The 27,559-nt window shown below is 34.0% G+C and overlaps 3 protein-coding genes across 6 annotated transcripts; 1 reads left to right on the forward strand and 2 right to left on the reverse strand.

Moving 5' to 3' along the window:
* Positions 1–4,333: 4,333 nt before the first annotated feature.
* On the reverse strand, positions 4,334–9,836 carry LOC145789907 (uncharacterized). Of its 4 annotated transcripts, XM_082867526.1 has the most exons (6): positions 9,697–9,757; positions 8,546–8,627; positions 7,720–7,958; positions 6,829–7,067; positions 6,239–6,387; positions 4,334–4,773 (listed from the first exon to the last, which is right to left on the reverse strand). In XM_082867526.1, exons 3-6 carry the CDS (start codon positions 7,896–7,898, stop codon positions 4,564–4,566), a joined length of 777 nt encoding a protein of 258 aa, XP_082723652.1. In that variant the 5' UTR covers positions 7,899–7,958; positions 8,546–8,627; positions 9,697–9,757; the 3' UTR covers positions 4,334–4,563. The 4 variants fall into 4 exon arrangements, with proteins under 4 accessions (XP_082723652.1, XP_082723651.1, XP_082723653.1 ...); XM_082867525.1 differs by lacking the exon at positions 8,546–8,627 and having other exon boundaries at positions 9,697–9,836; XM_082867527.1 differs by lacking the exon at positions 8,546–8,627 and having other exon boundaries at positions 6,235–6,387; positions 9,697–9,836.
* A 1,239-nt stretch (positions 9,837–11,075) lies between these two features.
* EMB2744 (Pentatricopeptide repeat (PPR) superfamily protein) lies at positions 11,076–14,884 on the forward strand. Its single transcript, XM_082867529.1, has one exon. The coding sequence runs from the start codon at positions 11,361–11,363 to the stop codon at positions 13,437–13,439; it is 2,079 nt and encodes a 692-aa protein (XP_082723655.1). The 5' UTR covers positions 11,076–11,360; the 3' UTR covers positions 13,440–14,884.
* On the reverse strand, positions 14,086–15,068 carry LOC145789908 (putative calcium-binding protein CML46). Its single transcript, XM_082867530.1, has one exon. It carries the CDS (start codon positions 14,789–14,791, stop codon positions 14,216–14,218), a length of 576 nt encoding a protein of 191 aa, XP_082723656.1. The 5' UTR covers positions 14,792–15,068; the 3' UTR covers positions 14,086–14,215.
* Between the last annotated feature and the right edge of the window lie 12,491 nt (positions 15,069–27,559).

The raw sequence follows: 27,559 nt of genomic DNA on the forward strand, positions 1-27,559 counted from the left end.
TTTCATATAGTGTGAAACTCATTAAAAAAAGGTAAAATCCTGAGCGGTTTGTGTCTAGATTTATGTGTTCTTAGACTTTGTTTTTTTTTTTAATTTTAAGCTTTGGTTTGATTTTGGGAGATAAATTTTCAAAATAATATTTTGGAAAAAGAGTTTAAAATTTTTTGTAGTTTATTTAGTTATATATTTTGAAAATAGTTTTGAAGTTTGGAAATTTGAAATGATTTGATATTTTGTTATAATTGAGTAGATATATGAGAGAGAAAAAATGATTGAAAATAAAAGAGAAGATGAAAAAAGTGATTGATTGATGTGTAGGAGAGAGAAAGTAATTTTGAAAAAATTTTAAAAAAAATTACAAACTAAACAAAATTTCCAAAATTTTTTTCTAAAATCTTTTTCTCAAACCCAAACCAAACACGACGGTAATGTTTTTTGCTTAAATGTTGCTTGTACAAGAAAAAGCAGCACACATATCTCATCCGATCATCATTGTGATGGGCATGATTATTATTACCGTATCAATTATTTTGGACTTTTATTTTTTAATTTTTTTTATTACAATAATGAAATTATTAAAATAGACTTCAATAATTTTGAAACATCTTATTTCACAGTTAAGTTCACACATCCATTACGTCATAAGTTAGAGTTTATGAGAGCACTCACCTCCATCTCTACCCATTCATCTTTTTCAAATCTCACCTTCAAAATCTATCCATTCTTAAAATCTTAAAAACTCTTTGGCAGTAATATTCCGGCAGCAACGGTAACAACCAATTAATTACTTACACTTATCTGGTAATGACAATAAGTGGGCATTTTTCGGGCAATCACGACTCTATGACGAGAGGAGTACAAAAATAAAAAACTCAGAAGATGTTTATAGCTTTGATGATGTTCTTGGCTCAAAGAAGATTAGTCTTGTAAGAGTAAGTTTTTTGAAAAAAAAAATAACAAAAATAATAAAACCTATTCATTATTTTTTCGGGATTGAACTCTCAAACGCATATGATCAAAATTCGGGAACACAGGTCCAAACATTATTTATTTGTTTGGAAACACGGAATCGAACATTTCTTATTTGTTCGGGAACTTACAATTGAAGCAGTAGTAGAAGTAAGCAAACAAAGAATGTTGGACCACCCTAGGGTGGTTGATCGGGTGGTGAAATCTTACCCAATTTTACTCACACAGAGAGCATACAAGTACAGTGAGGCCATGGATGAATGACAAAAAGTTAACTAAAGAAACATGAAAGTGGATTGTGTTGTGTGTGTAAAAAGACGTAATAGAAAAAAAAAATCAAACAAATTGACAATTCTCGTAGTGAAATAAAGAAAAAACTTCTTAATTTCATTGATTTTGGGAGGTTCCATCGTCGTGAGTTTTGTTAGGGTTTTCAGAGAGATGCTTTTGGAAGTGTGAGGGGTGTGCATTTGAATGGGTGAAATATTTTTATAATGATAATTTTTATATTATTTGGGGGGAAAAAATAAAATTTAAGGATTTTACTATTTATAAGTGGGAGTCTAAAAAAATTCAAAATAATTGATGGAGTGTTAATAGTGGCACCAGTGGCGAAGTCAAGAAACTAAATCAGAAGGGGCACTTCTTGATTACAACTTTAATTTTTTTTTCCCATAACCAATAATAAGAAAGTAATAATAATTTTTAAATTAATATTAAGTACAAAAACTTAATAAATTATTATAAAAGTATTTCACATAAAATTTTACAATTAACTTCGAGTAAAATCGAAAAGAAAATATTGCATGTAACTATTATATCATGGATAATGTAAAAACAGTCATATATTTAAGTCTTAAAATAAATTATATAATGGTAAGATAAATCAATTTTTTACAAAATTTGAGTAAAAATTTCATATAATAATGATATCACATCATTATTGACATATGATATCACCAACCAATAGTAAAACAATAAATGAAGGGTGAACTTTACATGTAAATATAATTAACACTCTAATAATTTTTACATATATATAAGGATGATTATTCAGTGTTCTCGAAGTATGAAATTTTTACATATATATAGGGGTTATTATTCAATATTTCCGGAGTATGGACACGTGATGCTTCATAAGATTTTGATTGGTAGAGAAAGGTAGGGACCCACGATTTATGTTAGAGATGAGGAATAACATGGGGACTAAGTAATTGGTGATTAGCTTGGAATATAACCACGTGGTATTTCGGGATTATTGAATAATTTTTCAAGATTAATTATATTTGCATATAAATAATGATAGATATTATATTTATATTGAGATTTTTTCATAAAATTTTCATATATAAAAATATAATTTGTTGTAGTCATTTCATTTTCAATAAAACAATGACTATTGTTTTCATAAATTTGAAAATACTCTTGACATTTTATTTTAAATATTATTTTTATTTAAAATTTTATTTATATACATATGTTAAAAAAAAAGAAAAAAATCAAAAAATCAGGGGCACGTGACCCCAGTCCCATGTGGCTCTGCCACTAATATGAAATTTATATCAATCAACAGTTGAGATATCATGTGCGCGTGCATGCATGTTTCATTCATCTTCAAATCAAGACACAAATTAAGATCACCAGCAAGGAAGGATCTCTCATTGCATCTCTGACTGAGGTAGTAAATTTATTTGAAATTTTTTTTATACTTATAAATTTTTTAGTAAATTATACTACCTTTCTTGAAGTTTGGAAAAAATAAAACAAGTATCACAATTTTGACATAATTAATTAACTTTCTTTTTATTAATATTAAAGAGATCAAAATTAATACAAATGATATAAAGACACAAAGTAAAATATACATTTTCATGTAAAAGAGGTGACAATATCATTTTTTATTTATACGACTAACAAATGAAAAGAGAGAGAATTGTAAGTATGCTAAACTAATAGAACTTACTACATTTTTTTCAAATCATCAGGGAGAGTAGTGTAATTCATCCAATTTTTTTATTTATTTATAAAACTGATATAATATGAAATAATTAAAGTTTAAAATATAAAAAGAAATTCAACTTGTATAAAAAAAACTACAATATATTTTTTTAATTGAATACATTAAAATAAGTCTTACTTTTACTTAACACACATTTTACCATCTATTGTATATTCCGTAATTTAACAATTTTTTTAAGGGAGAACTAACATTGTACCAGTGAAACTTATTTATCAACAAGTGAAAAATATTATAAAAATTAATAATTAATATTATAATTTTTTATTAATTTGGAATTTTTGTTTTCTACCTCAACTGTCAAGTAATTGTCCCTTTTTTGTAATACACCTAACTGAACCCCATTTTATTACTTTCTACTAATGAAAAATGCTTGGAACCACTAATTTAGAGGTACCACTAGTGATGTGGCAGTGGATCCCACCCACTGCCACTGTTAGTCATGTGTCTTGATTTTTATTTTTTTTTTCTCTTTTCCACCTCATTAAAGATGTGTTTAGAGGTGTGTTTTTAGAGGTCTCTAACATTGTTGTTTTGCTAATTAACTCATTCAATTTTGTAGAGATGACCACAACATAATAAACCAAAAACAAAGTGGACTTTTCAGACACCCCATTCTCATGGGACTGCAGAATTCAGGTACAGATCTTACTTGTGAGACCCAACTTTCCTCTCCCATGCATTCATTATGCCAATTAATTCTCTCTCTCTCTCTCTCTCTCTCTCTCTCTCTCTCTCTCATTCATTCATTCATTCTGGTCTGAGCATAATGTTCTGAGAATCTATGCTCTCTCCTCACGTGAGTTTGTTAGGATGCTTTTGGCGACAAGGTTGTTGGGCTCAGTCTGTTAATATGGTGACCACATTCACAGCGCTTGTCTATCTCCCCTACTCTCATATCCACATGAAAATTGAAGCATATCAAAATCAAAGACATCTAAAGAAAAGTCATTTAAAAAACAAAATGAAGGGAAAAAAACAAAAACAAAAACAAAACAAGTGAGAATAGAAGTGTCTATCTACTATCCGATATGACCTTTACAAAATCATCTCTACAGCCGGCCTCAAATAATTAGAACAATGTTAAAAACCCTCAAGTAGAATAAGTTTTTGGGAAGGTCATACAAAAAACCTCTGTTCTTTCTAGTTCTTTCAAAAATTCCAAGCCTAATCTTTTCAAATAAGCACGTTCGATAATTTAGTGTATATACGAGCCACAATTCTAGCACAAGAAAGTCAAAAGTACATATACTTTGTTCAATACAAACTCGTTTGAATGGGGGAATCAGAGCACACTACACATGGGCGTGTTTCGGGCTCGAAATCAACCAAAAACATGGGTGGGTCTCACTCAAAATTAATATTTCATTAATACATCCAAGCAATTGCACATGGAAAGTTCGAACAAAAAGGCTTCTCCACTATTTCTACTGTTAAGGGTTTATCACCCATAAAATAAAATAAAAATAAAAAAGAGCTCAACCCCAACAAAGCTAGAGCCAAATTCACCTGCAAGAATTGATAATAAATGTCTAAAAATAAATTTTCTTGATAAATTTTTTTTCTGCACCGTGAACTTAACTACTTGACAGAGCTTCCTCGAGTTCTTGCTTCATCAAAAGCCTACTGGAGTGATTAAACCCTGCATCATAAGCAGCAGCATCTACATCCAAGTCCACACGATTTACTGAGAAATGGTTTCCGATTGCCTTCACTGTCTCATCAATAAACACTGATCTTGGCATGTACTCCTTCATTCGACATACAAATTCTTTGTGGCTCCTTGCCTGCAGATACAAAATTCGAAAGTGGATTTTTCTTGAAAATGTTAAATTTTAGATGTCAATGAACCTTCAAACTGTAAAATGCTGTATTTTTCTTTCAGCTATAAAATTCAAAAACACTTTAAAAGGGGGTATTCAATTTTCATTTTTTTCTATATGTAAAAGAGAACACTAATTCTTAGTAACCAACTATCAGTTAAACTAAGAAAAGATTAAGAGTACACCAATCGTCCCAATACTTTCACTTTAATCCCTAGACTTTCAATTTAAACACATACTACTTTACAATTTCAAGTGAGTTTCAATATGGTCCATCCATTTGCTAATGAAAAACGCAAATGTCACACATGTATGGGTATAAAAAGTAATTTCACATGATATCCACTCACTTGGTGAAAATGGGCTCTATATATAAATGGATAAAACCAATTTTTTTTTCCAATCACTCTATTTTCTCTCTAAAACACCACCAACCATTTCGAAAACGAAATTGTGATCCTCGAATTTACCTAGACATAAACTAATCTTAAAACATGTAGAAGGGAACAAAGGGATGTTAAATGGAGAACGTACAAAAACAGATAATCTATTATGGATTTATAGTAGCATCCCAACTGGGAAGATTGGAGCGAACATTTTCATTATATAGGATCGATTATCACAACGACTGGAGAGATTGGAGCGGATGTGGTCCATAAAATTAAGACGGGGTAGTTTAAGTGGAGGAGTGCATCTGGAGTACTGTGCGATAAACAAGTACCTATTAGACTAAAAGGGAAGTTCTATAGAACGGCTATTAGACCAACGATATTGTATAGGACAAAATGTTGGACAACTAAGAAACAACATATAAATAAGATGAATGTTGCTGAGATGAGTATGCTAAGGTGGATGTGTGGTAAGAGTAGAAAAGACTGAGTTATGAATGAGTATATTCGAAAATGGGTGAGAGTAATACCGAAAGAAGATGAGTTGAGAGAGAATAGATTGAGATGGCTTGGTCATATACAACGGAGACCAACAAAGGCAGTAGTGAAGTGATACGATAAAGTGACGGTAGATGGTAGTGTTAGGGGAACAGGTAGACCTAAATTGACGTGGACTAATGTAATAAATAGAGATATGAATCTCTTTAATTTGACTAATGAAATGACCTTGGATAGAGTCGAGTGGAGAGGAAAGATTCATGCAGCCGACCCCATTTGATGGGACTTAAGGCTTGGTTTGGTTTGGTTTATCCCAACTCAATTTGTAGGCATCTCTAGCAATGATCATAATCAAAATAACATTTTTACAAAGACATCATATCACTAATAAGGCGAGAATAATTCCAAGCAATAAGCTAAATCATATAGACAATAGATAAACAATCATGGGAAATTATTTTTAAGGACCACTAAAACATAATACTCACAATTAATGTATGAAAAATATGACACTACTGAGGAAAAGAGAATTACATACATACCAATCGGTACTCAGGAGCCTTTCTGGGCAGCTTCAAATAAGCCATATTTGTAGCTTCAAAATCCCATAAAAATGATGTGTGGTGAATCCACCGTTTTCTGGTTATGGATTGAGCATTCCCACCAAATTTGTGACTACCAAAGACATAATCTAGATTGCAAATGAGAGGGAAAAATTACTTTTAAATTGTCTACTTTAGTACAAATTCTCAAGACAATTCTTCATAGACCAGCCAAATGTGAAGCAAACTAAAAATTAATGTAGTCGTTTTGCAGCCATCAGACAGAATCTGGAAATATATATAAATATAGCAGTGTCAAAAAAAAAAAAAAAAAAAAAGAAAAGAAAAGAAAAAGAAACTAGCCACAATCAAATTTAAGCATATGGCTAGACATGTATACTTGTGTATGTCCTTTGAAGAAGACAGTGTATGTGTCTATGTGCTGGTTTGAGACAACAAAAGGTCATCTATCACAATCTATTGCACTGATAGTGATTACAATAAGAAGTATCTCCCACATTCATGCAAATCTTCGAGTACAAACTCTAAACTAAGCAGAAAATTCTTAACGCAAAGCAAAGTCTCCGTACCATTTTCACGGAGATGGAAGTCACCAATTCCTTCGAACACTTTATTGTACAGCAGGCCGCTCCAGTGCATGATAGAGCGGGGATATGGTTGCACCCCTGGAACATCATCCCTGTTGCATATAAGAGTGACAAATGTTGTTCCAGGATCAACAATAACAGTGCCTCCCCCAGTAAACCTTCTGATCACAGGAACCTGATCTTGTAACACAGACCCGAGTTCAAGAAGTTCACATGGTTTCCTATAAAATACCACTAATCATATTAAATACTTAAGTCAGAAGAAAATAAACAGTAAAAATTTTTGTGGGATCTGGCTCATGCTTCAGACACCGATTTTAAGCCCTATTAAAACAGAAATGTTCAGCAACCAGAACATCATCAATCTGGGTTAATAATTAAATCAAAGAATTCAATCATGATACAACGATTGCAATGACGTGACTGGTTCAAGTAAACATAATAAAATCAAGTAACTTGATTCCCATATAAAATATTTAAACAACAGAGCTATTAATATATTCCAATTTGCAAATTGATCACAATTATTTATATGTTGGGACAATCTTAAAACTCCATCCAAGGCATAAACGGTTTTTTTTTTTTTTTGATAAATCCATCCAAGGCATAAGCTTATGGTAAAAAAATTTGATCTTGGAGTTAAATCTTCCCAACCCTTAGAATGAACTTATTAGCATTGACTACCACAAGAAGAAACCAAATTCAATTTTGTATTCATATATCTCTATGGTCAAAGCAGCTTGGCTTGAACAAGCTACAGTATGTCTCTATAAAATAACAAATCACTCCACTAGAATAAAACACTAGAGAAAAAAAGTTTAGCAATCAAAACCTAGAACACATCATTTAAACCATCACAAAAAACTCATTTACCCAGACAGCCCCATGACAACGGTTGGAGCATTTGTTCCATCATTTATGATGCACCAATTATCAGAAGAGATCCGAAGCAGCTGCTCCTCCAAGTGTAGTTGTTTTAAAATGGGTACTCCCTTAAATCTAACAAGATTCATCAATGGAAGGCCCACTTTTCTAGCTTGAGGTACAGTCATTGATCACTAGAATTGATAAGTCACCAACCCCTTCCCTCTGCGCCTAAAATTGATCAGGATCTGCCATCTCGTTATCATAAAAATGTTATGGACTCCTCATGTTTGATGAAAAGATCAAAGCAATGTCATCTTTTAATTATAGACTTTAAGAAGCAATATATGATATACAAAATGAATGGTCAGGAATTAAAAATTAAAAAAAAAGCTTTTCTAACTTAGCTAAATTTCAAAACCATACTAAACAGTTGCAGCAAAAGTAGATTATAAAAAACAAATCCTAATTTTATCAAGTTGTTACTCCATGACTGCATAAATCAATCTACAGGTACTGATTGAGGAGAAAGATGTTCGCTGACTGCTGAGAGCTAGAGATTTGAGCCTTCCCTCTTTGTACTATTCCGTCTCTCTCTACAGAGAAACACATACACTTCAAGGGTGTTGTTAACCTGACCGCTTCATGGGCAGGTTAGAAAACCTCCAAAGCAGCTGCTAAACCCAAAATGTATCCACCCATTTATGTTTGACAAATGGCAAACTATGTGCCAATTTTGGGTTTAGTAGCTACGTTAGATGGCCAAAATGGTTTTTAGCTATTGGAGATGCCCTTAATACTGCAACGGTTCCCAAAGTGACAAAAAGCCCCCCACCTTTTTATGCATTTAGATCCCACAGCCGATTACCACAGGAGAAAGGGCGCAAAGTAATTCCATTCCAAAAATGAATCAGCCTCTGAAAACCCAGAAAAAAAAAAAAAAAAAAAAAAATCCATAGCTTAAAAATCACCACTGCACTGCCACTGCTGCACCTCTTATATTGCCAAGCTGCTAAACATAATGGACGAGCTAACAAAAAAATAGACAGAAGAACTTGACAGTTATAGTAAACTGAAAAGGGTACTAGCTGTGGAAGAAGAAACACAATCCCTTCAAGTTTGAAATAAACAATCTGTCTAATTATGAATAAAAGATTAAAAAAGCTTACTCTCCTTCACTCAAGAACAACCCCAAATTCGAAAGCAATATAATCAATTCAGTTAGAGCATCTCGAACGTTGAATCAAAAATTTCATCAAATTGCAGTAGAACTTTGATTTGATTTGATACTGTTCACTCCAACATTGAATTAGAGTTTTTATCAGATTTTTTCACAACCCCCGGTTATCCGGGAGGATGTCTGGACGGATGTCATGGAGGTCATCCGGACATTGGGTGGACATCCGGGAGGATGTTCAGCCCAACGGTAATAATTTAAATTTGATGAAAGATGAAAGGCTCCATTCATTTGATGAAATTTTTGGTTTTTCCCTCATTTGACATGGGTTTGACGCCAGCGTTGTAGACGCCCAAAAAAAAAAAGTGAGTCCGTAAGTCTGAGTAAGGGGTTGGAGACGCTCTTACACAGCTAATACAAATCAAACAGAGTTAACAAACTCATCGCAACTAACTAACTGCTAAACATGCTAACTCAATCATCACATTCTGCACGAAACGACATCGCATGGGGTCTGCTATCCTGCTATTACTCTGCTGCAACTCATAACCCGTCTATCAATTTGGGCTCATATCATTAAAGCAAATTAAGCCATTGTTGTAAACCCTAATGTTGAAATGCTATTATCTCCCTATTCGCACACACGCCATAGACACTAGAACAAGATGATGAAACAGAGGATCTGAGATAACTCTAAGATTAGATTATGATTACAATCTCTGAAAATAGTACAAATACATTGCACAAAATCCAAACGTATATTTATCCACACATACACACGACAGAAAGAGGAATAGAGAGCGCGAAACCTGGACAGACGTTCGATAACAGTCGAACCGTTGAAGCGGAAACTTTTGAGCCCAAAAAAAAAAAAATCATCATGCGTAGAGCAGAATACCTGTCCATATACTCCGTTACCCGTTTGGAGGGTAAGAAAAGAAAAGCAAAGAAATGTTTTCTATTTTTATTTTTATCCTTTGTACTGCAATGTTTAAATGAATAAAAAAAAAACAAAACAAAACATGTACCAACTGTAACGGATATTGATGATTTTTTTTTTCCAATTTATATTTGAAGAAATTGTACCGTTAATCTTTATACTCTGACTATTAGGTTATTTTAGTTTTTATAATTTTAATTGAATCAAATTTGATCTTAAATTTCTTATTCTATTCAAAATTTGACTATTAATTTCAATTGTTAGTATTTTTTAGGGACACTTTTTTATAAATATCTTTTGACTTATTTATGTTCTATTTAGTTCATATTATTTTTTTATATTTCAATAAATCTTATAAGTGACATAATTATCAAAATACTTCTAATATTATTCACATTTACAATGTGAATGTTCCGTAATGTGAATGTTCACACCGTCAATGTGAATATTCACATTATAAAATATGAATGTTCACATTACCAAATTGTTAACAGTTCAAAAAATATTTGTAAGGGTAGAAATGTCCATAAAATATTTTAAATATGAGAATTAAGAATTGATAGATCAAATGTTCAAATAATAAGACTTATTGAAATATAAAAATATCTTATGAATTAATTGGGATACAAACACTTAAAAATAAGATTTTCTAACAAATTTTCATTTTTCTTTTTTTTATCTCAAGTGTATAAATGTTGGATATATGTCGTACTTTAAAAAGTAAAATTATAAACTTGATCAATAATAACTTAAACTTAACCAATTCAATAAAAAAAATTATCAAAAATTTTAATGACGTTATCAATTGAATTAAATTAACATAAAATTTAAAATTAAGAATTAAAAATTACATAATTAAAAAAAGTTATTTCTTATTAAATCTCTTCTTCATATTTTCTTTTGGTTACAAAAGGAGACGGCCTTGGCCAAACAAACAATAATGCTTGAGACTATTAAAAGTAATACTCTAAAAACACCACTAGTAATGTGGTAGTGGGCAAGACCCACTGCTTGTATTTTTTTTTTTTTATTTATTTAAAATATTTATCAACTCATTAGTAATGCTTTGGAGCACCACGTGGCATGTTTCATCGACAATGCTACGTAGCTCAAATTTTGTGGTTCAAAAGTGGCTCAAATGGTCAAAACGACGTCGTTTTGAGTACAGAACAACATAAAAATGGCCAAAACGACGTCGTTTTAGCCATTTGAGCCACTTTTGAGCCACAAAATTTAAGCTACGAGACATTTTCCCATTACCCCCCAAACAAAAGAAAACCAAAGCTGCTGTCTTGAGAAAGGAGTTGCTTGATACGAGAGAATCCCTGTTAGCTTCTATCAAATCTCTTTATTTCCCACAATTTCTTATCAGTTCTCATCTAATTTATAAACCAAACAAGTGAAATTAATTTTTTTTTTTTTTTCATTTCTAATATTTTTTACCAAATCACTCTTATCAAAACAGAGTGTTCTTTCTCTTCTCTCCCACCGCCAACGCACACAATCACCAGCACTGGCCACCATTATTAGCAGATGCCCACTTCCAAACTGCCAACAAACTTCCACAAGCTTCTCGTCAAAGACACCATCAAGCTCCTAAAAACATCAGCTGATACTAAGAACTTGAAGCTCGGCAAAACAATTCATGCCCATTTGATCATATCTAATCAAACCACTCCATACCATGTAATCCAAACCAATTCCTTGATCAATCTCTACTCAAAATGTGGCCAAATTGAAATTGCTCGCCGAATGTTCGATAGAATGCTCGAACGAAATGTAGTTTCCTGGAGTGCTTTGATGGCGGGTTATTTGCATTCTGGGTTTCCTCTTGAAGTTTTTGGGTTGTTCAAAGCTCTGGCATTGGAGGAAGTTTTGCGCCCAAATGAGTACATATTAGCGACAGTTCTTTCTTGTTGTTCTGATACTGTATTGTTCATAGAGGGCAGGCAGTGTCATGGGTATGTGTTGAAGTCTGGGTTGGTGTTTCATCAGTATGTGAAGAATTCACTTACTTACATGTATTCGATGTGTTCGGATGTGGAAGGGGCTATGAGTGTTTTGAATTCAGTGCCTGGATCAGATGTTTTTACTTATAACTCCATTATAAATGGACTTGTAGAACATGGGTACTTGAGTGAAGCATTAGAAGTTCTTGGTAGGATGGCGGGTGAGTTTGTGATTTGGGACATTGTCACTTATGTTAATGTTTTTGGCCTTTGCACGGGTCTTAAAGATTTGAAACTGGGTTTGCAAGTTCACAACCGGATGTTGAAGAGCAATGTTGAGTTTGATGAGTTTGTCAGTAGTGCAATTATCGACATGTATGGAAAATGCGGTGAGATTTCAATGGCAAGGAGTGTTTTTGATGCAATGCAAACTCGAAATGTGGTCTCATGGACAGCAATGTTGGCTGCTTGCTTTCAAAACGGGTGCTTTGAGGAAGCTTTGAAACTATTCTTTCACATGGAATTTGAGGGTATTATGCCAAATGAATATACCTTTGCTGTATTGCTGAACTCTTGTGCTGGTTTGTCTGCACTTGGACATGGGAATTCAGTACATGCACGTGCTGTGAAGTCAGGATTTAAGAACCATGTTATTGTGGGGAACGCTTTGATCAATATGTATGCAAAGGGTGGGAACATTGAATCTGGAAGTAAAGTTTTCACTGATATGGTATATCGGGACTCTATTACTTGGAATGCGATGATATCAGGATACTCCCATCATGGGCTTGGTAAGGAAGCTTTGATTGTGTTCCAGGACATGCTAGCTGCGGAAGAGCATCCTAACTACATAACTTTTGTTGGAGTTCTCTCTGCTTGTGCACAGCTAGGTTGGGTCCGGGAAGGGCTCTACTATTTACACCAATTAATGAATCAACTAGATATTGAGCCAGGATTGGAGCACTATACCTGTATTGTTGGACTTCTTTGTAGAGCTGGACAACTTGATCAAGCTGAAAATTTCATGAGGTCTACACCAGTCAAATGGGATGTTGTCGCCTGGCGTACTTTGCTCAGTGCTTGTCATGTCCATCGGAAATACCAATTAGGGCAGAAAGTTGCAGAAATTGTCTTGCGTATGGACGATGATGTGGGAACTTATATCCTATTGTCTAATATGCATGCCAAGGCAAAGAGGTGGGACGGAGTTGTGAAGATTCGCAAGCTAATGAGAGAAAGAAACATAAAGAAAGAACCGGGGGTGAGCTGGATAGAGATAAGAAATCATACCCATGTATTCGTTTCGGATGACAATAAACACCCAGAAATCAGTCAGATTTATGAGAAGGTTAGGCAACTATTGGCTGAGATAAAACCATTGGGGTATGTTCCAAATATTTCTAGTGTACTCCATGACGTGGAGGAGGAACAAAAGGAAGATTATCTTAGTTATCATAGTGAGAAGCTGGCCATAGCATATGCCCTTATGAAAACACCTTCAGAAGCACCAGTCCACGTCATTAAGAACCTAAGGATTTGTGATGATTGCCACTCTGCAGTGAAGCTTATCTCCAAGGCCACAAACAGAGTAATAGTTGTAAGAGATGTCAACCGTTTCCATTGTTTTCGAGATGGATATTGTTCCTGTGCAGATTACTGGTGACAATTTTAATGGACATACTTGGAAATTTAATGGTGACAAGAGAAGAATCTGTGGAAAGCATAGGTCACTTGCATCAAATTCGCCACTGTGGCTGCTCAACGATAATCAGTTTGTTCTGTAAATGTATTGTCAAGATAGTACTCAAGTTTGCTTTGATAAAAGAAGCCAGAGGGAGAACAATTGTGTTGCTTTCTAGCAGCACGATATAAGTTTATTCACAAGGAACCACTTCCCTGAGGAAACGGATCCATTTCCTGATGCAAACTGACAAATATTTATTTTTTCCTATTTTGCTTTGTAGTTTCTGCTCATAAGAAAAAACATAATTATTGTATGTACAAGTTTTATGTAGCATCCCAATTAAGATAATGAAATTTGTTCTTTGGTGAACATTTTTTTTTTTCAAACAAATTATTGTGTGCTGGATTGTTTTCAATTCTTATTGTTATTTTTGTTGTGTTTCCCTTTTGTTTTTTTTCCTTGTTTCTTTTTTGTTTTTTTTTTTTTTCCTTGAGGAGTTCAAGGTACAAAGTGTTTATGGCGAATTTGTTTCAAAATCAACGCTTTCCTGGTAAATTTATAGTTTTAGTCTGGATGACTTAACCCAGAGATTCAAATCAGGTTGATTTATTGCTGATGAAGCCAATTTTAATAGTAATAGTTATTAGAATAGAATTGACATCAGTACAGTACAAAGAATAAGTAACAAAAAAAAATGAAGTAATGAATTTGAAGTGTCTGCTATATTGGTTTCCAACTCTTTCTGAAAGAATGATTCAACAAAAGGAGTTCTCCATGAACTTAACAAACTCATTGAAATCTATCATCCCATCCCCGTTATCGTCGAACGAGCTGATCATCCTCCTGCACTTCTCCATCTCCAACCCATCTTTGAAACCCAAATTACAGAGAACTGTCTGTAACTCCCTTGCTTCAATAAACCCATCTCCATTCTTATCAAACACATCAAAAGCTCCCTTCACTTCCTCCAAACTCGGCTCCTTCTCTTCGAAAAGGCTCGAGAGGTCATTAAAACCCAACCTCTCCTGAAGTTTCTCACCTTCAGGGTGGCAAAAAATCCCCAAGCTGTTCATCACTACCTCCACATCTTCTCTGCGTAGATGTCCATCTTCTTCGACCTTCCCACCAGAGCAAGACGACTCAAAATCTTGGTTCTCGTTCAATACCTCAAATTCCAACTCTTCATCACACAACCCAACTTGGGTTTGGATGGAAGAAAAAAATTTATAAATTATCTCAACCACAAAAAACACCCAGCAAAAAACTGGAATAGTATTCGGTGATAATGATACTGCTTCTATTGGAAACAGGTTTAGATTGCTCTGAGACATGGTGAATAAGGATCCCAGTGAGGAAACAAATTAGGAATTCTAAGTAGGGAAGGATATAGATAGAAGCTGGTTGGCATGGAATGATGATGATATGAGGGATGGAGAGGTGGAGGGGGTGGTTTATATGGGACGATTGAGTAGTAAGTTGGTGTTTGAAGGAATCAAAAGGGTTTAGCTTTGGAAGGAGGTAGAGAAGGTGCTTGCGTGTGTGTTGTGAATTAAATTATAGGTATATAGAAATGGTCAATGAAAGGAAATCTCTGGGGAAGTTTCTCAGGTCCTGTATTATTGGAGTCTTGTATATCTGAGTGGAGGCGGCTGGCCTGCTTTTCTGGTTGTCTCCATCAGTATTTGGTGATCCGATCTGGGTTGGTGTAAAAAAAAATATATTTAAAAAAAAGAAAAGAAAAAGAAACTATCAACCTATCAATCCGTGTTGATCAATATTAGGGGTGGGCGCGGGTCGGTTGCGGCCACGAAACCTCCAATCCGCCATCCGTCCGTCAGATTGGCGGATTGAAGAAAATCAATCCGCATCCGTCCGCCAATCCGGCGGATGTGGATTGAGCGGATTGGCGGTTTGGCGGATGGATGCGAATCGGTTTGGCGGTTTAAAATTTTATAAATTTTCAACATAATTCAACTTGTGCACTTCCTTAAAAAAAAAGAAAAAAAAATATTACAGTCAATGACTTAAAAAAGTATTACAATCACTGTATGCCTTATCCAAAGAAAGAAAGTTTGAAACTTTAGAATATCACGATCACTGTATGCTTCATCCACATATTACAATTACAGCATGATTCATCCCTATAAAGTATTACAATCTGTGATTCTTAAAATATAATAACAATTCAAACCACCAAAACCATAAACAGAGCAGTAGTAGAGATTGAATGTCTCTATATTGTTACATCTACATATGTTTTTGAAAACAAAAACCAACCAGCATATATCATATTTTTTATTTATTATTTTTAGAGTTAGATTTAAAAACTAAAAAATATAGATGAATAATATGTTTATTTTTTTCAATTCAAAAATATATTCAAGTTGAAAACTTTTTTTCAACAAAATATTTAAACTCTTTTTCAATTGAAAACACAAACATAATATTTAAACAAATTGAAAATACAAAGTCTTATAAATTACTACAGGTGCTCGCGATTTGGCGGTTTGGTGGTTCGGTTGCGGCCAAAAAATCTCAAATCCGCCATCCGTCCGCCAAATTGGCGGATTGGAGAAAATCAATCCGCAACCGTCCGCTCATCATCACGCATCCGTCCAAAATGTGGCGGATCGGTTCGGTTCGGTCAGTTTTGGCGGATCGGTATATCCGCTGCTCACCCCTAATCAATATCAATTTATGTAGTTTGGCTGACGGGTTAAAAATTTGTCAACTTGTCTATCAATTGACCCAACCCAAACCGCTTATGTGTACATATGCAAAATTACCTTGCATTAAACCCGCACACAATCTTACTGTTAATCAGATGACATTTGCCCTCATTCTCATCGCATTTTTTTAAAATTTAACTATTTTGTTTATTGATTTGCGAAATATGATTTTAAATAAAATTATGCATTTGACTAGTTTGTAGATTTTGTATTGGGATTTGGAATAAATATAAAAAAAAAAATTAGTTGAAATTGTAAAAATTAAGGTTGTATGTTCTTTGATATTCTTTCCCATTTCATAATTCTAATTCATCCAATCCACTCAAATTGCTGGTTTAAAACTGTTAAAATATTTAACTAATCTGTCAATTTTGAGAATGGTCAAGTTGGCGGCAATGGCATGTTAAAAAATTCTCAAATTGTCAAGTAATACATACACCAAAAAAGGGCTTTACTATACGTCACGGTTATGACCTTTTTCAATCTTTGATTATTACCTCTTTACAATGTTTGTATAATTGAGTTATATTACAAATGGTATTTAATTGTAATTCTTTTGATTATTACTGAAAGAATTTAATTTTGACTCAAAATGATATCAACTTTATAAAATATCATAACTCGACAACACTACATTTTTTAAAGAATGTGTATTGTTGAATCTCCCTTTCAATTGATGATTTTTCTACACTTACCAAAAAAAAAAGTGTACACATACAGTCTGGTTTTATACAGGGCTTTCCAGGTACTTGCCATTTTGTGGGCATGAGTTGACCATTATTCGGAGAAAGGAAACAACAGTGAAGCTTCTTGGAACCTTTTGAGTTTTCCCACTAATGCCACACGTAGCTTATTTTATTTTATTTATTTATTTATTAAATAGTTTTTTTTTTACATGAAGGCACAAACCCAATACATGCATTGCTTATTGAATTCATGTAAAGCATTTGTATAAAGTAGTCTAAATTTGAGAAGAAAAGAAGTTCAAAACAACTTATTAAAGACTTGTTGGTCAAGGAATTAATTCAGAGGGGAAATTCACTTTTAAGTTCGAAGAACTTCTTTTCTCATTCAATATTAACTTTTTTATTTTTTATTTTTATTGTCCTCTCAAGTCTAATCAAGTGGCCGGGCTTTGAATTTTAAAAGGGAATTTGTTTCAAAATACTTTACGTATTTTTTATTATTTGATTGAACGAAAAGTAAGTAAAATATTTTTAATAATCCAAAAAATGACTTACTAGTATCAACAAAACACTTGAACAATCAAAAAATATGTATCAACAAAACACAAAAAATAAATATAAATATATTTTTTTGTGCAAAAGTAGTTCACAAACGGAGCCTGTATGTCATTGATTTTTTTATCATTGTTTCATATCAATTTTTACATGGACTTGTATGCGTTGTGTATAGTTTTGATTTTTTTTGTTTTGTTTTTGAAAATTAAAAAAAAAAAAATTGGAATTGACCCGACGAATAAGCACAACTTGTTGCTGTATACTAGCAAATGGCAATGGTCGAGGCCAAGACTTCACTAGGCAAAAATTTTGCAAAGAAATATGCTTCCGTCGCTGTGATTGACTTTTCTAAATAATTTTTTTGTTTAAATTTTTTATTTTTAATGAATTTAGGAAAAAAAAAATTAAGAATCTACTTGACTAAACCAAAATATATATATATATATATATTTTTAGTGAACTTTTTTTAAAAAAATTATTTTCATTTTTTTAATTCTTTTACACTAGATAAACAGGAAAAGTATATTTTTTTGACACAAATTTTTAAAACAAATGCTAAAGACAAAAAAAAATAATTTTATCTGAATGTGAAACAACATGCCTTAGTCTTAGGTTGACTAGGAGATAAGATAGACAAAGAGGGAGAAAAACTCCAGGTTTTACCTTGGAACTTTCCCAGCAAATGCAACAGCCCAATTTTTGATCCAGATGGTGTTCCTCTGAGGTCTTCCTCTCATACATGGAATACATATTTTCATTTTGTAATCAATTATACCAAAAGATTGGTATAAATAAAATTTTTATTTCAAATAAAAAAAGCAATTAACCTGTTCAAATCAAACAACCTAATGAAAAATGACGAGTCTTTCTCTCATATTTAGTTTATAAATTATGAGAAATGAAGATAAGAAACCTCTATTATTATCCCCCTTTTTTTCCTCAAAAAGTGTAAGAAATGGTTTGGAAAAAACAGATTTTTTCTAAACTTTGATCTAATTTTTAAGTGGGACTCAGGCGCCGAGGTTGGCAGGTATTGGTGGTAATGCGTTCTATATTGTATTGTGATTCACATAACCTGTGTTTGGCAAGTGGGTTTGCAGGCATTTTTGGCTATTTTAGTCACAAAAAACAAAATAGGCTATTTTAGCCATAACAAACAAAACATCACATCCAACCCATAATCATTACATTCTTCTCTCACAAAAAACTCAAAAAAGTCAAAAAGCCAAAAAGCCCTTCCCAAACCAAGCTTTTAAGCCCAGGCTAAAATAGTCAAAAAAGCCAAAAAGCTAAAAAACCAACCCACTTCCCAAACTAAGCCATAGTATATTTGGTTGTTTAAAACCAATTATCAGGTTGATGCCAAAGTAAGCTCCGTGAAAATAGTGTTTTGTTGGGTTTCCCAAATTTTGAGGAATTAAAACTTTTCCGACATTGCTTGGCTAGACTAACATTTTTGGGTTTATAAGCCTTGGGTTTATAACTTGGGGAGGGCCACAAAGGGTAGGCAAAGTGGGCTAGACATTGGACCCAAAATAAATACACGCGTCGCCGCCGCCCGTCCAGGCTGGCTGTTTGCAAGTACGTGGTGTGAGGTTGGGTTAGGCTTGTCCGGCCCAATACTTATTTTTTGGGGCTAAAAACATTTGAATTTTATTTTTTCTAAAATTCTTACCATTTCAAATTTGAATTTTAGTTTTAAATTCAAAATAAAATTTGAAATGACCTACACCTGTTCGGTTTTTTCCCCAAACTTGAACAGATTCAATATCTGTTCAAATTCAAACCAAACAGGTTCCTTATCTGTTCAAATAGTACTGAACAGGTACCATACCTATTCAATCAGGTTTGTTACCTGTTGGAATCAAATCTGAAAAGCCACCAGTGCACCTATAAATAGACAAGTCCCTCATTTGGATTTTCACTAAATTTTCGTTCTTCTCTGCTACTTTCAATCTCTGCATTTTGCTGCATTTATTTTTTGTGGGAAAGAGTATAAACACAAAGTGTGTTCATTTTGCGAATAGTTTGTAGTGCTACTACTATTCGTTGTTGATCATTTTATCTTAGGAGATAGACGTCCATATTCTGATAGCACCGTAAAGAGAATGAATCTGTCTTAAGAAGACAGTTAGGTAAGTAATTAGTTTACTTTTCTGTTTTATTAATTTTCTTTTCAGATTCTGATTTTGTTTTTGTAACAAAATAAGAATCTATTTATTTTTATTTTTATGTATATACTGTTTTGATTTTTATAATCAAACAGTCTTTCTCCTTTCTTTAATTCTTTCTTTGAATACAATGAAAATTGTCCAACAATCTTAAGACAGATTTTGTTTATTTAATAAGTCTTCATTGTATTAATAAAATTCATTTTATAAACTTGTTTTATTTTGAATCCAATAAAATAATTTTTTAGTTTTTGTAACAAGAAAATTATTGTGTTGTATTTTATTTTTGGGGTTTTAGTAACTAGAAAAGTAAAATTATTTTGTATTATAACTTATTTTCTAGTTTTAGTAACTAAAAAATTAATTTGTGTTTTGGTTTTGGTTTTTTCTGATTTTTGTAATAATATATTATGGCTTCTAAAAATAGTACTCCAAATCTGATTGTTATAACGACTCCAGTCCTTACCCAAAACCATGCTCAAGTTCCAATAAGTCATGAAGAATAATCGAAAAAATTTAATGACACCGAGTTTAAGAGATGGCAATAAAAAATGTTGTTCTATCTTATATCTCTTAATCTTGCCTAATTTCTCCGTAAAGATGCTCCAGTGTTTAAAGAGGATGAAAGTGATCGGCAAGTTGTTGTCGCAGTGGATACGTGGAAGCATTTTGATTTTCTTTGCAAAAATTACATCTTCAATGGCCTAGACAATATGTTGTATTTTGTTTACAGCCCTTTGAAAATAGCAAAAGAATTATCAATGTGTTTGGTTTGAGTTTTTTGGATTAAATTTTTTGAAAACTGAGTTTTTTGGTTTTCGTGTTTTTTTATTTTTAATGAATATTTTTAAAATTTTAAACATTTTTTTTATTTTTTAGATGCATCTTACTTAGATGTATCTAAAAAGTAAAAAATTTGTGAAAAAATTAATAAATACAAAAAATGTACTAAATTCTCAATTTTTTATTTTTTTTTTGTATTTTTGGTATTTAATGAATTTTTAAAATGTTTTTTCACAATTTTTTTACTTTTTAGGTATATTTATGTTAGGTATGTCTAAAAATGAAAAAAAAAATTACTTAAAATATTAAAAAAATTCAATAAAAACAAAAAAATACGGAAAACAAAAAAGTAGAATTTTCTGAAAAGTGTTTTTGGAAAACTCTAACCATATGGGATACTTTGGAGAAAAAATACAAGGCACAGTGTCACGACCCCATTCCGTCCCTTGTAGAATGGTGTCGTGATAGCCAGTAATCCGAGATTACTAAAGGCCAACTTATAAAAATTCACACAATCAAAGTATATATATATGAGGCCTGCATATGCGGAAGCAAATTTAAATCTAAGTAGTCCATAAGAGCTGTGCATAGATCAAATGAAATGTCATACATCTTAACATGGTTTTACAACTTGAATACAAATGAATTAAAACTAAATATTACATCTTGATCAAAAGGCTTCGCAAGCCGAAATATACAAAGACATGAGTTACAAAGCTAAGAAGCATAATCTTCAAGATGATACAAAACATGAATCAAAACATCTTGCACATAACATCTTAGGCGTCACCGTTTTCTTGCTCGTCATATACATATATATAAAGGGGGGGTGAGCTTGGATACTTAGTGAATGATATAATTAATAAAGGTTTGAATGAATGATATCTGAGATCTTTATCAAAACAATACATATAATAACTTGTACAAAGCATAGGATGAATCAAGTTCATTAATCAAAGTCTTTCAAAGCTTCTTGGATGTTAATAACATCTACATAATACCAAATGATGACATTCCGGACAAAACAAGAGAAAAATCGTTCCGGAATCGAAACACACCCGTTCACGACCGTCGGTGGCCGACCCGAAATCTGTTAGACAACCCACCCGGAAAACCGTCGGTGGCAAAACAAGAGAATAATCGTCTCAGAATCGAAGCACACTCGTTCACGACCGTTGGTGGCCGACCCGAAATCGATTAGACAAACCCACCCGTACAAGACCGTCAGTGGCAAAAGAGATATCTCAACAAAGGTGCTACATAGGCTTAACGTCCCCTAGCACGAAAAGACGTTCCAAGAATGTCATCAAAACAAACATAATACTTGATACAAAAACTAGGAATAATCATTCATACTTGAACAAATACTTTTTCAAAACGAAACAAAGCAAAGCTTTTATCAAAATATTGTAATATAGCTTTATTAAAAATACCACTCACATAGCTCTTCGGGTGTAGGGATTAAGGTAAGGATCCAAGACCTACAAATACATAATAAAAGTCCACCGAATGCACTTCAAAAAGACAGGAAGGAATGCTCAAAGATGGTTATGAAATGCACTTTCAAAACAAGCCTTACATGAGGGTAAAGATCCCGGCATTTCTTTCCAAAACCAAGTCAAGACAAAGCAAAACATGTGCTAGGAGTCAAAACACTGTTTTTCTTCTAGGGAAAACATGTTGGGAGTCAAAACACTATTTTTCTTCTAGGGAAAACATAATTGGTACCAACTAGGTCTTGGAATGGATGCACAGAAATGATCTAGGTAAAAGTGGCCTAGCTGGGTGAACTCAGGGGGTCTTGGCTGAGGTCCCACACCTCTTGGCCGAGGTGTGGTCTCCTAGGCCTCGGTGTGCGGCTGCCTGTCGAGATGTTACAAGGTGCCGGCAAGGGTGTACCAAGGTCGGCCTAGGTGTGTAGTGGTTGACCTAGGTGTGTGGTGGTTGGCCTAAGTGTGCATGCAAGATAGGCTAAGGTGTAATTGATCATGCAAGGTAGGCCAAGGTGAGATACAATGCTTGGCCTAGGTGTGAGATCTAGGCAAGAGTGGGTCTCGGTGACCACAATTAGGCAAATGAAGTTTGGAAATCTGGGTTTCCTTCTGAAGACACATGAAGAACATAAACATGACGAACATGAAGAACATGAATGCTAAAATCATAACTTTTATTCCAAAATCTGAAATTTCATGAGATGAGTTCAAAAACATGGACCTGGGTACCCGTACTTGGAGATTTCATGAAAACAAATACGAAAATATGGATCTTGATACAAACTTTCAGATCAAAAAATGGTTTTTCTTCAAGAACACATAAACATCACTTTCTCTTTCTAAAACAAACTTTAAATCGATGCATGGCTCATGAATCATGCTAGATCATGCAATGTGATCAGATTAACATAAAGAACAACAAAAGTAGATCAATAATCTAACCTCAAAACACAGATCTAACGGTTCAATGTGTGAAGATCAAGCTTAGAATCTAGCTCTCTCACTCTAAGAACTTCTTCTTCTTTCCTAGAGCTTCTCTCTCTTCTAGGGCAAAGATATAGCAAATGATATGTTTTCTCTACTGCTAGTTAACTTAACCCTCTGCTGGGACACGTGGCAACGTATGGTTGGATCTCCTAAAAAAGGTGCCAGAATGACAAGACACGAGTATGACAAAGTGTGTATAACAAGTAAGGTGGCATGGGCACTCTGACAAGGCAATGATCTCGGATTAGGACATAGGCTTCGGCAAGTAAGGTCTCACTGATCTCGGCCAGGAAGGATAACACTTGGCCTAGCTGTGCCATACTTCGGCCTAAATGTGCCACACCTCGGTCTAGGTCATACCAGTCCAGGAACAAGATCACTAGGTGCAAGGATCAAAGATCTAGGACGCCTAGATGATAACATCTCAGCCTAGATGATACACATCTCGGCCTAGGTGATGCACACCTCGGCCTAGATGATGCCATCTCGGGCAATATGCCTAGGTGATGGTAGACGTCAACCAAAGTGGTTCTAGGATAGTCCTAGGTGTGAGAGGTTCAAAGGCGTGACCTAGGCTTGAGACATCAAGGATAGATGACCTAGGCTTGAGATGACCTAGGCTTAACATGACCTAAGCTTGACATGACCTAGGCTTAAGATGGCAAGCAAGGAACAAAGCATGCATATAACACTTAGGCAAAACACATAAGCACAAAACAAGACAGGGACCTTTACTTACGCAAAACAAGTCAAAGTCTACAAATGCAAGCTTAACAAGACAAAATCATGCAAATGCACATGAACATGGCTAAGACAAGAATGAGGGTTATTACACACAGGATGCCGACATAAAGAAATTTGTTATCAGTAAATTTCTAGACTTTGTTATGGTAGACTCCCAAACAATAATTTCTCAAGTCAAAGTTTTCAATTGATTTTGCATAGGGATGGCAATTTGAACCCGGCCCGACAGAGACCCGATCCCCCGACCCCAATTAGAACGGGTTTTCCCCGAAAATTATCCCTATAGGGCCAGGGATGGTATTAAAAATTGAATCCCTGAATGTTTTTAGGCGGGGGACGAGGATAGGTTCCCCAGCCCCCGAATTATCCCTGCATAACTTCCCGAATAATCCCTACATAACTCCTCGAATATTTCCCATATATATATATATATATATGTTTGACTCTGCCTCTCTCACTCACATATATTTCGTTTCTCTTTCTCTCATAGTCTCAGTCTCTCTCCCTCTCCCTCTCTCTCTCTTTACACAGCTGCGCTCACAGCGTTGCAGTCTTCCCTCCATCGCTGATCTCCCTCCTCCCATCACCGCCGATCGCCGTCGTCCCTCCATCGCCGCTGTCCCTCCTCTCCATCGCCGCAGTCTTCCTCCCCCCTCCCCATCGCCGCTGTCCTGCTCCCCCCCTTCATCGCCGTCATCCCTCCTCTCCATCACTGCTGTCCCTCTTTCCATCATCGTCAAAGTTCGTCACCTCTCCATCGCAACCGATTGCCATCGTCTCTTTCTCTCTCAATGTGTTAGATTTTTTATTTTTTATTTTTTACATTTGAGCTCAGATCTGTTCGATCTATTGAATATATATGTTAAATCTAGTGTTGAATATATATTTGATGTCAGAGCTGTTAAATACATATTTGAACTCATAGCTCAGATTTGTTGAATATACATTTGAGCTCAGAGTTCTGTTGTTGTTGATGATAATGATGATGATGATGATAATAATAAATAGATATAATTTTTGTTGTTGTTGATGAATCTTTGTTGTTGAATGTATATGTTTGTTGTTGTTTCTTTTTATTTTGGTTGGGGAATTTTCAGGGGCAGAGATGGAGGCGGTGGTAGACTCCCCGTCGGGGATCGGGGACAGGGAGTGTGATCTCCGGCCCCGCCCTGGCTCGTTACCATTCCTAATTTTGCATGATATTCATGCTGAAGGTATGTTTCTTAGCGAGTCTTTCTAAGTCATTGCGTTAGCAGAAAAATTACCACCGGTTTGGAAAGATTTCAAAAATTATTTAAAACATAAACGCAAAGAGATGACCATGGATGAACTTATTGTAAGACTGAAAATTGAGAAAGATAACCGTAAAGCTGAAAAGATGAATAGTAAAAATCTCATTAAGTCCTAGGCTAATGTAGTGGAACAAGTGTCCAAACCACATAACAAGAGGAGGAAGTTACTAGAGATGCTCCTCAACAAGGCGACAACAATGGCAATAAAAAGTTCAAAGGAAAATGCTAAAACTATGGCAAGTCTGGATATCGTGCTTCTGATTGCTGTCGTCCTAAGAAGGATCACGAAAGTACAAGTAAGAAGTCTACCAATCAAGCTAATGTTACAGAACTAGATTACATCTTTGACAGGGTAAATGACATTAATCTCTCTGTTATAGTGTCTGAGACTAATTTGGTTGGAAATCCCAAGGAATTGTGGGTTGACATTGGAGCAACTCGACGTATTTGCGAGGACAAAAAGATATTCACTACTTATAATGAGGCTGCAAATAGTGAACAACTATTCATGGAAAATTTGTCTACTTCTGTTGTGGCTGGACAAGGGAAATTTGTCTTGAAGATGACGTCAGGAAATGAACTTACCCTCAACAACGTGCTGTATGTACTAGACATCCGGAAGAATTTAGTTTCTGGTTCTTTGTTAAGTAAGAATGGTTTTAGGCTTGTATTTGAGTTTGATAAATTTGTATTAATAAAGAGTGGTACGTATATGGGTAAGAGATACATAAGCGATGGTCTCTTTAAGTTAAATATAATGACTATTGCACCAAAATCTACTATTAATCAGAATAGCACATCTTTTGCTTATATTCTTGAGTCAAATTTATGGCATGGTAGATTAGGACATGTGAATTTTGATGTTTTGCGTAGACTAATTGGTTTAGATTATATACCAAAGTTTGAAATAGATCCTAATAACAAATGTGAGATATGTATAAAAGCAAAACTAACTAAGGCTCCATTTAAATCGGTTGAAAGGAAAACTGAACCTCTAGAATTAATTCATACTGATGTATGTGATCTTGTATTTGTTTAAACTAGAGGAGACAAAAAGTATTTCATAACATTTATCGATAATTGCACAAGATATTGTTATGTATATTTACTTAGAAGTAAAGATGAAGTCTTGGAAATGTTTAAACTTTACAAAACTGAAGTTGAAAATCAACTTGGTAAAACTATTAAAATGGTTAGAAGTGATATGGGTGGTAAATATGATACACCTTTAAATAAATTTTGTACATGACATGGCATTATTCACCGAATTACAGCACCCTATTCTTTACTGCAAAATGAAATTGCTAAAAGTAAAAATAGAACCCTTAAAGAAATGATGAATGCCATGTTACTAAGTTCAGGCTTACCGTAAAACTTGTGGAGGAAAGCAATATTGTCTGCTAATTATGTTCTTAATTGAATACCCCACAAGAAAACTAACAGCACTCTTTATGAATTGTGGAAAGGTCGACCACCTTCTTACAAATATTTAAAAGTGTGGAGGTGTTTGACAAAGGTAGAAGTTCTTGTTCCAAAAAAGACTAAGATAAGACCAAAAACAGTGGATTGTGTGTTTATTGGTTATGCGCATAATAGTAGTGTATATCGGTTTCTGACTTATAAATTAGAAATACCTAATATACATGTGAACACTATTATAGAGGCAAAGAATGTTGTTTTCTTTGAACATATTTTTCCTTACAAGAAATGATAGGAATTAAGTTCAAAGAAAAGAACTTATGATTATACACAAAGTCAAGAGACTAATGACAGTCAACCGCAAGAGACTAGTAATGGTCTCGATCAACAGAATTTAACTGATGATGAACCAAGGCGAAGTAAGAGAGCAAGAATATCAAAATTTTTTGGTCCAGGATTTTTGACATATCTGTTAGAAAATGAACCTCAGAGCATTAAGGAAACAATGTCAAGTCCTGAAGCACCTTTGTGGAAAGAGATTGTTAATAATGAAATTGAATCCATTATACAAAATCATACTTGAGAATTGGTGGATCTTTCACCCAATTCTAAACCTTTTGGGTATAAATGGATATTCAAGAGAAAAATGAAAGCAGATGGTTCAATAGACAAGTATAAAGTAAGACTTGTGGTAAAAGGTTACAGACAAAAGGAAGGTCTAGACTATTTTTACACATATTTCCCTTTGACACATATTTCCCTGTGACAAGAATAACATCCATCCTCATGCTTATTGTTATAGCAGCGTTGTATGATTTAGAGATACATCAAATGGATGTTAAGACAGTTTTCTTAATCGGTGATCTAAATGAAGAGATCTATATGGAGCAACCCAAAGGGGTTGTAGTGCTAGGGCAAGAAAAGAAAGCTTGTCGGCTTGTAAAATCTCTTTATGGATTAAAACAAACTCCTAAGCAATGACATGAGAAATTTTATCATGCTATGCTAACTAATGGTTTCAAGATAAATGAATGTGACAAATGTGTCTATGTTAAAAACACTGACAAAGGTTATGTCATCGTTTGTCTTTATGTGAATGACATGCTTATCATTAGAAGTAGTCAAAACGTGATCAAATCAACCAAGCAAATGCTGAACAAAAGATTTGATATGAATTTATAGGGGTCATAGATGTTATATTAAGAATAAAAATTACTAAAATATCTTATGAATGTGCATT

This window comes from Camellia sinensis, chromosome 4 (genome assembly GCF_055761805.1).
Source record: "Camellia sinensis isolate YWXY chromosome 4, ASM5576180v1, whole genome shotgun sequence".
Classification (NCBI taxonomy): domain Eukaryota; kingdom Viridiplantae; phylum Streptophyta; class Magnoliopsida; order Ericales; family Theaceae; genus Camellia; species Camellia sinensis.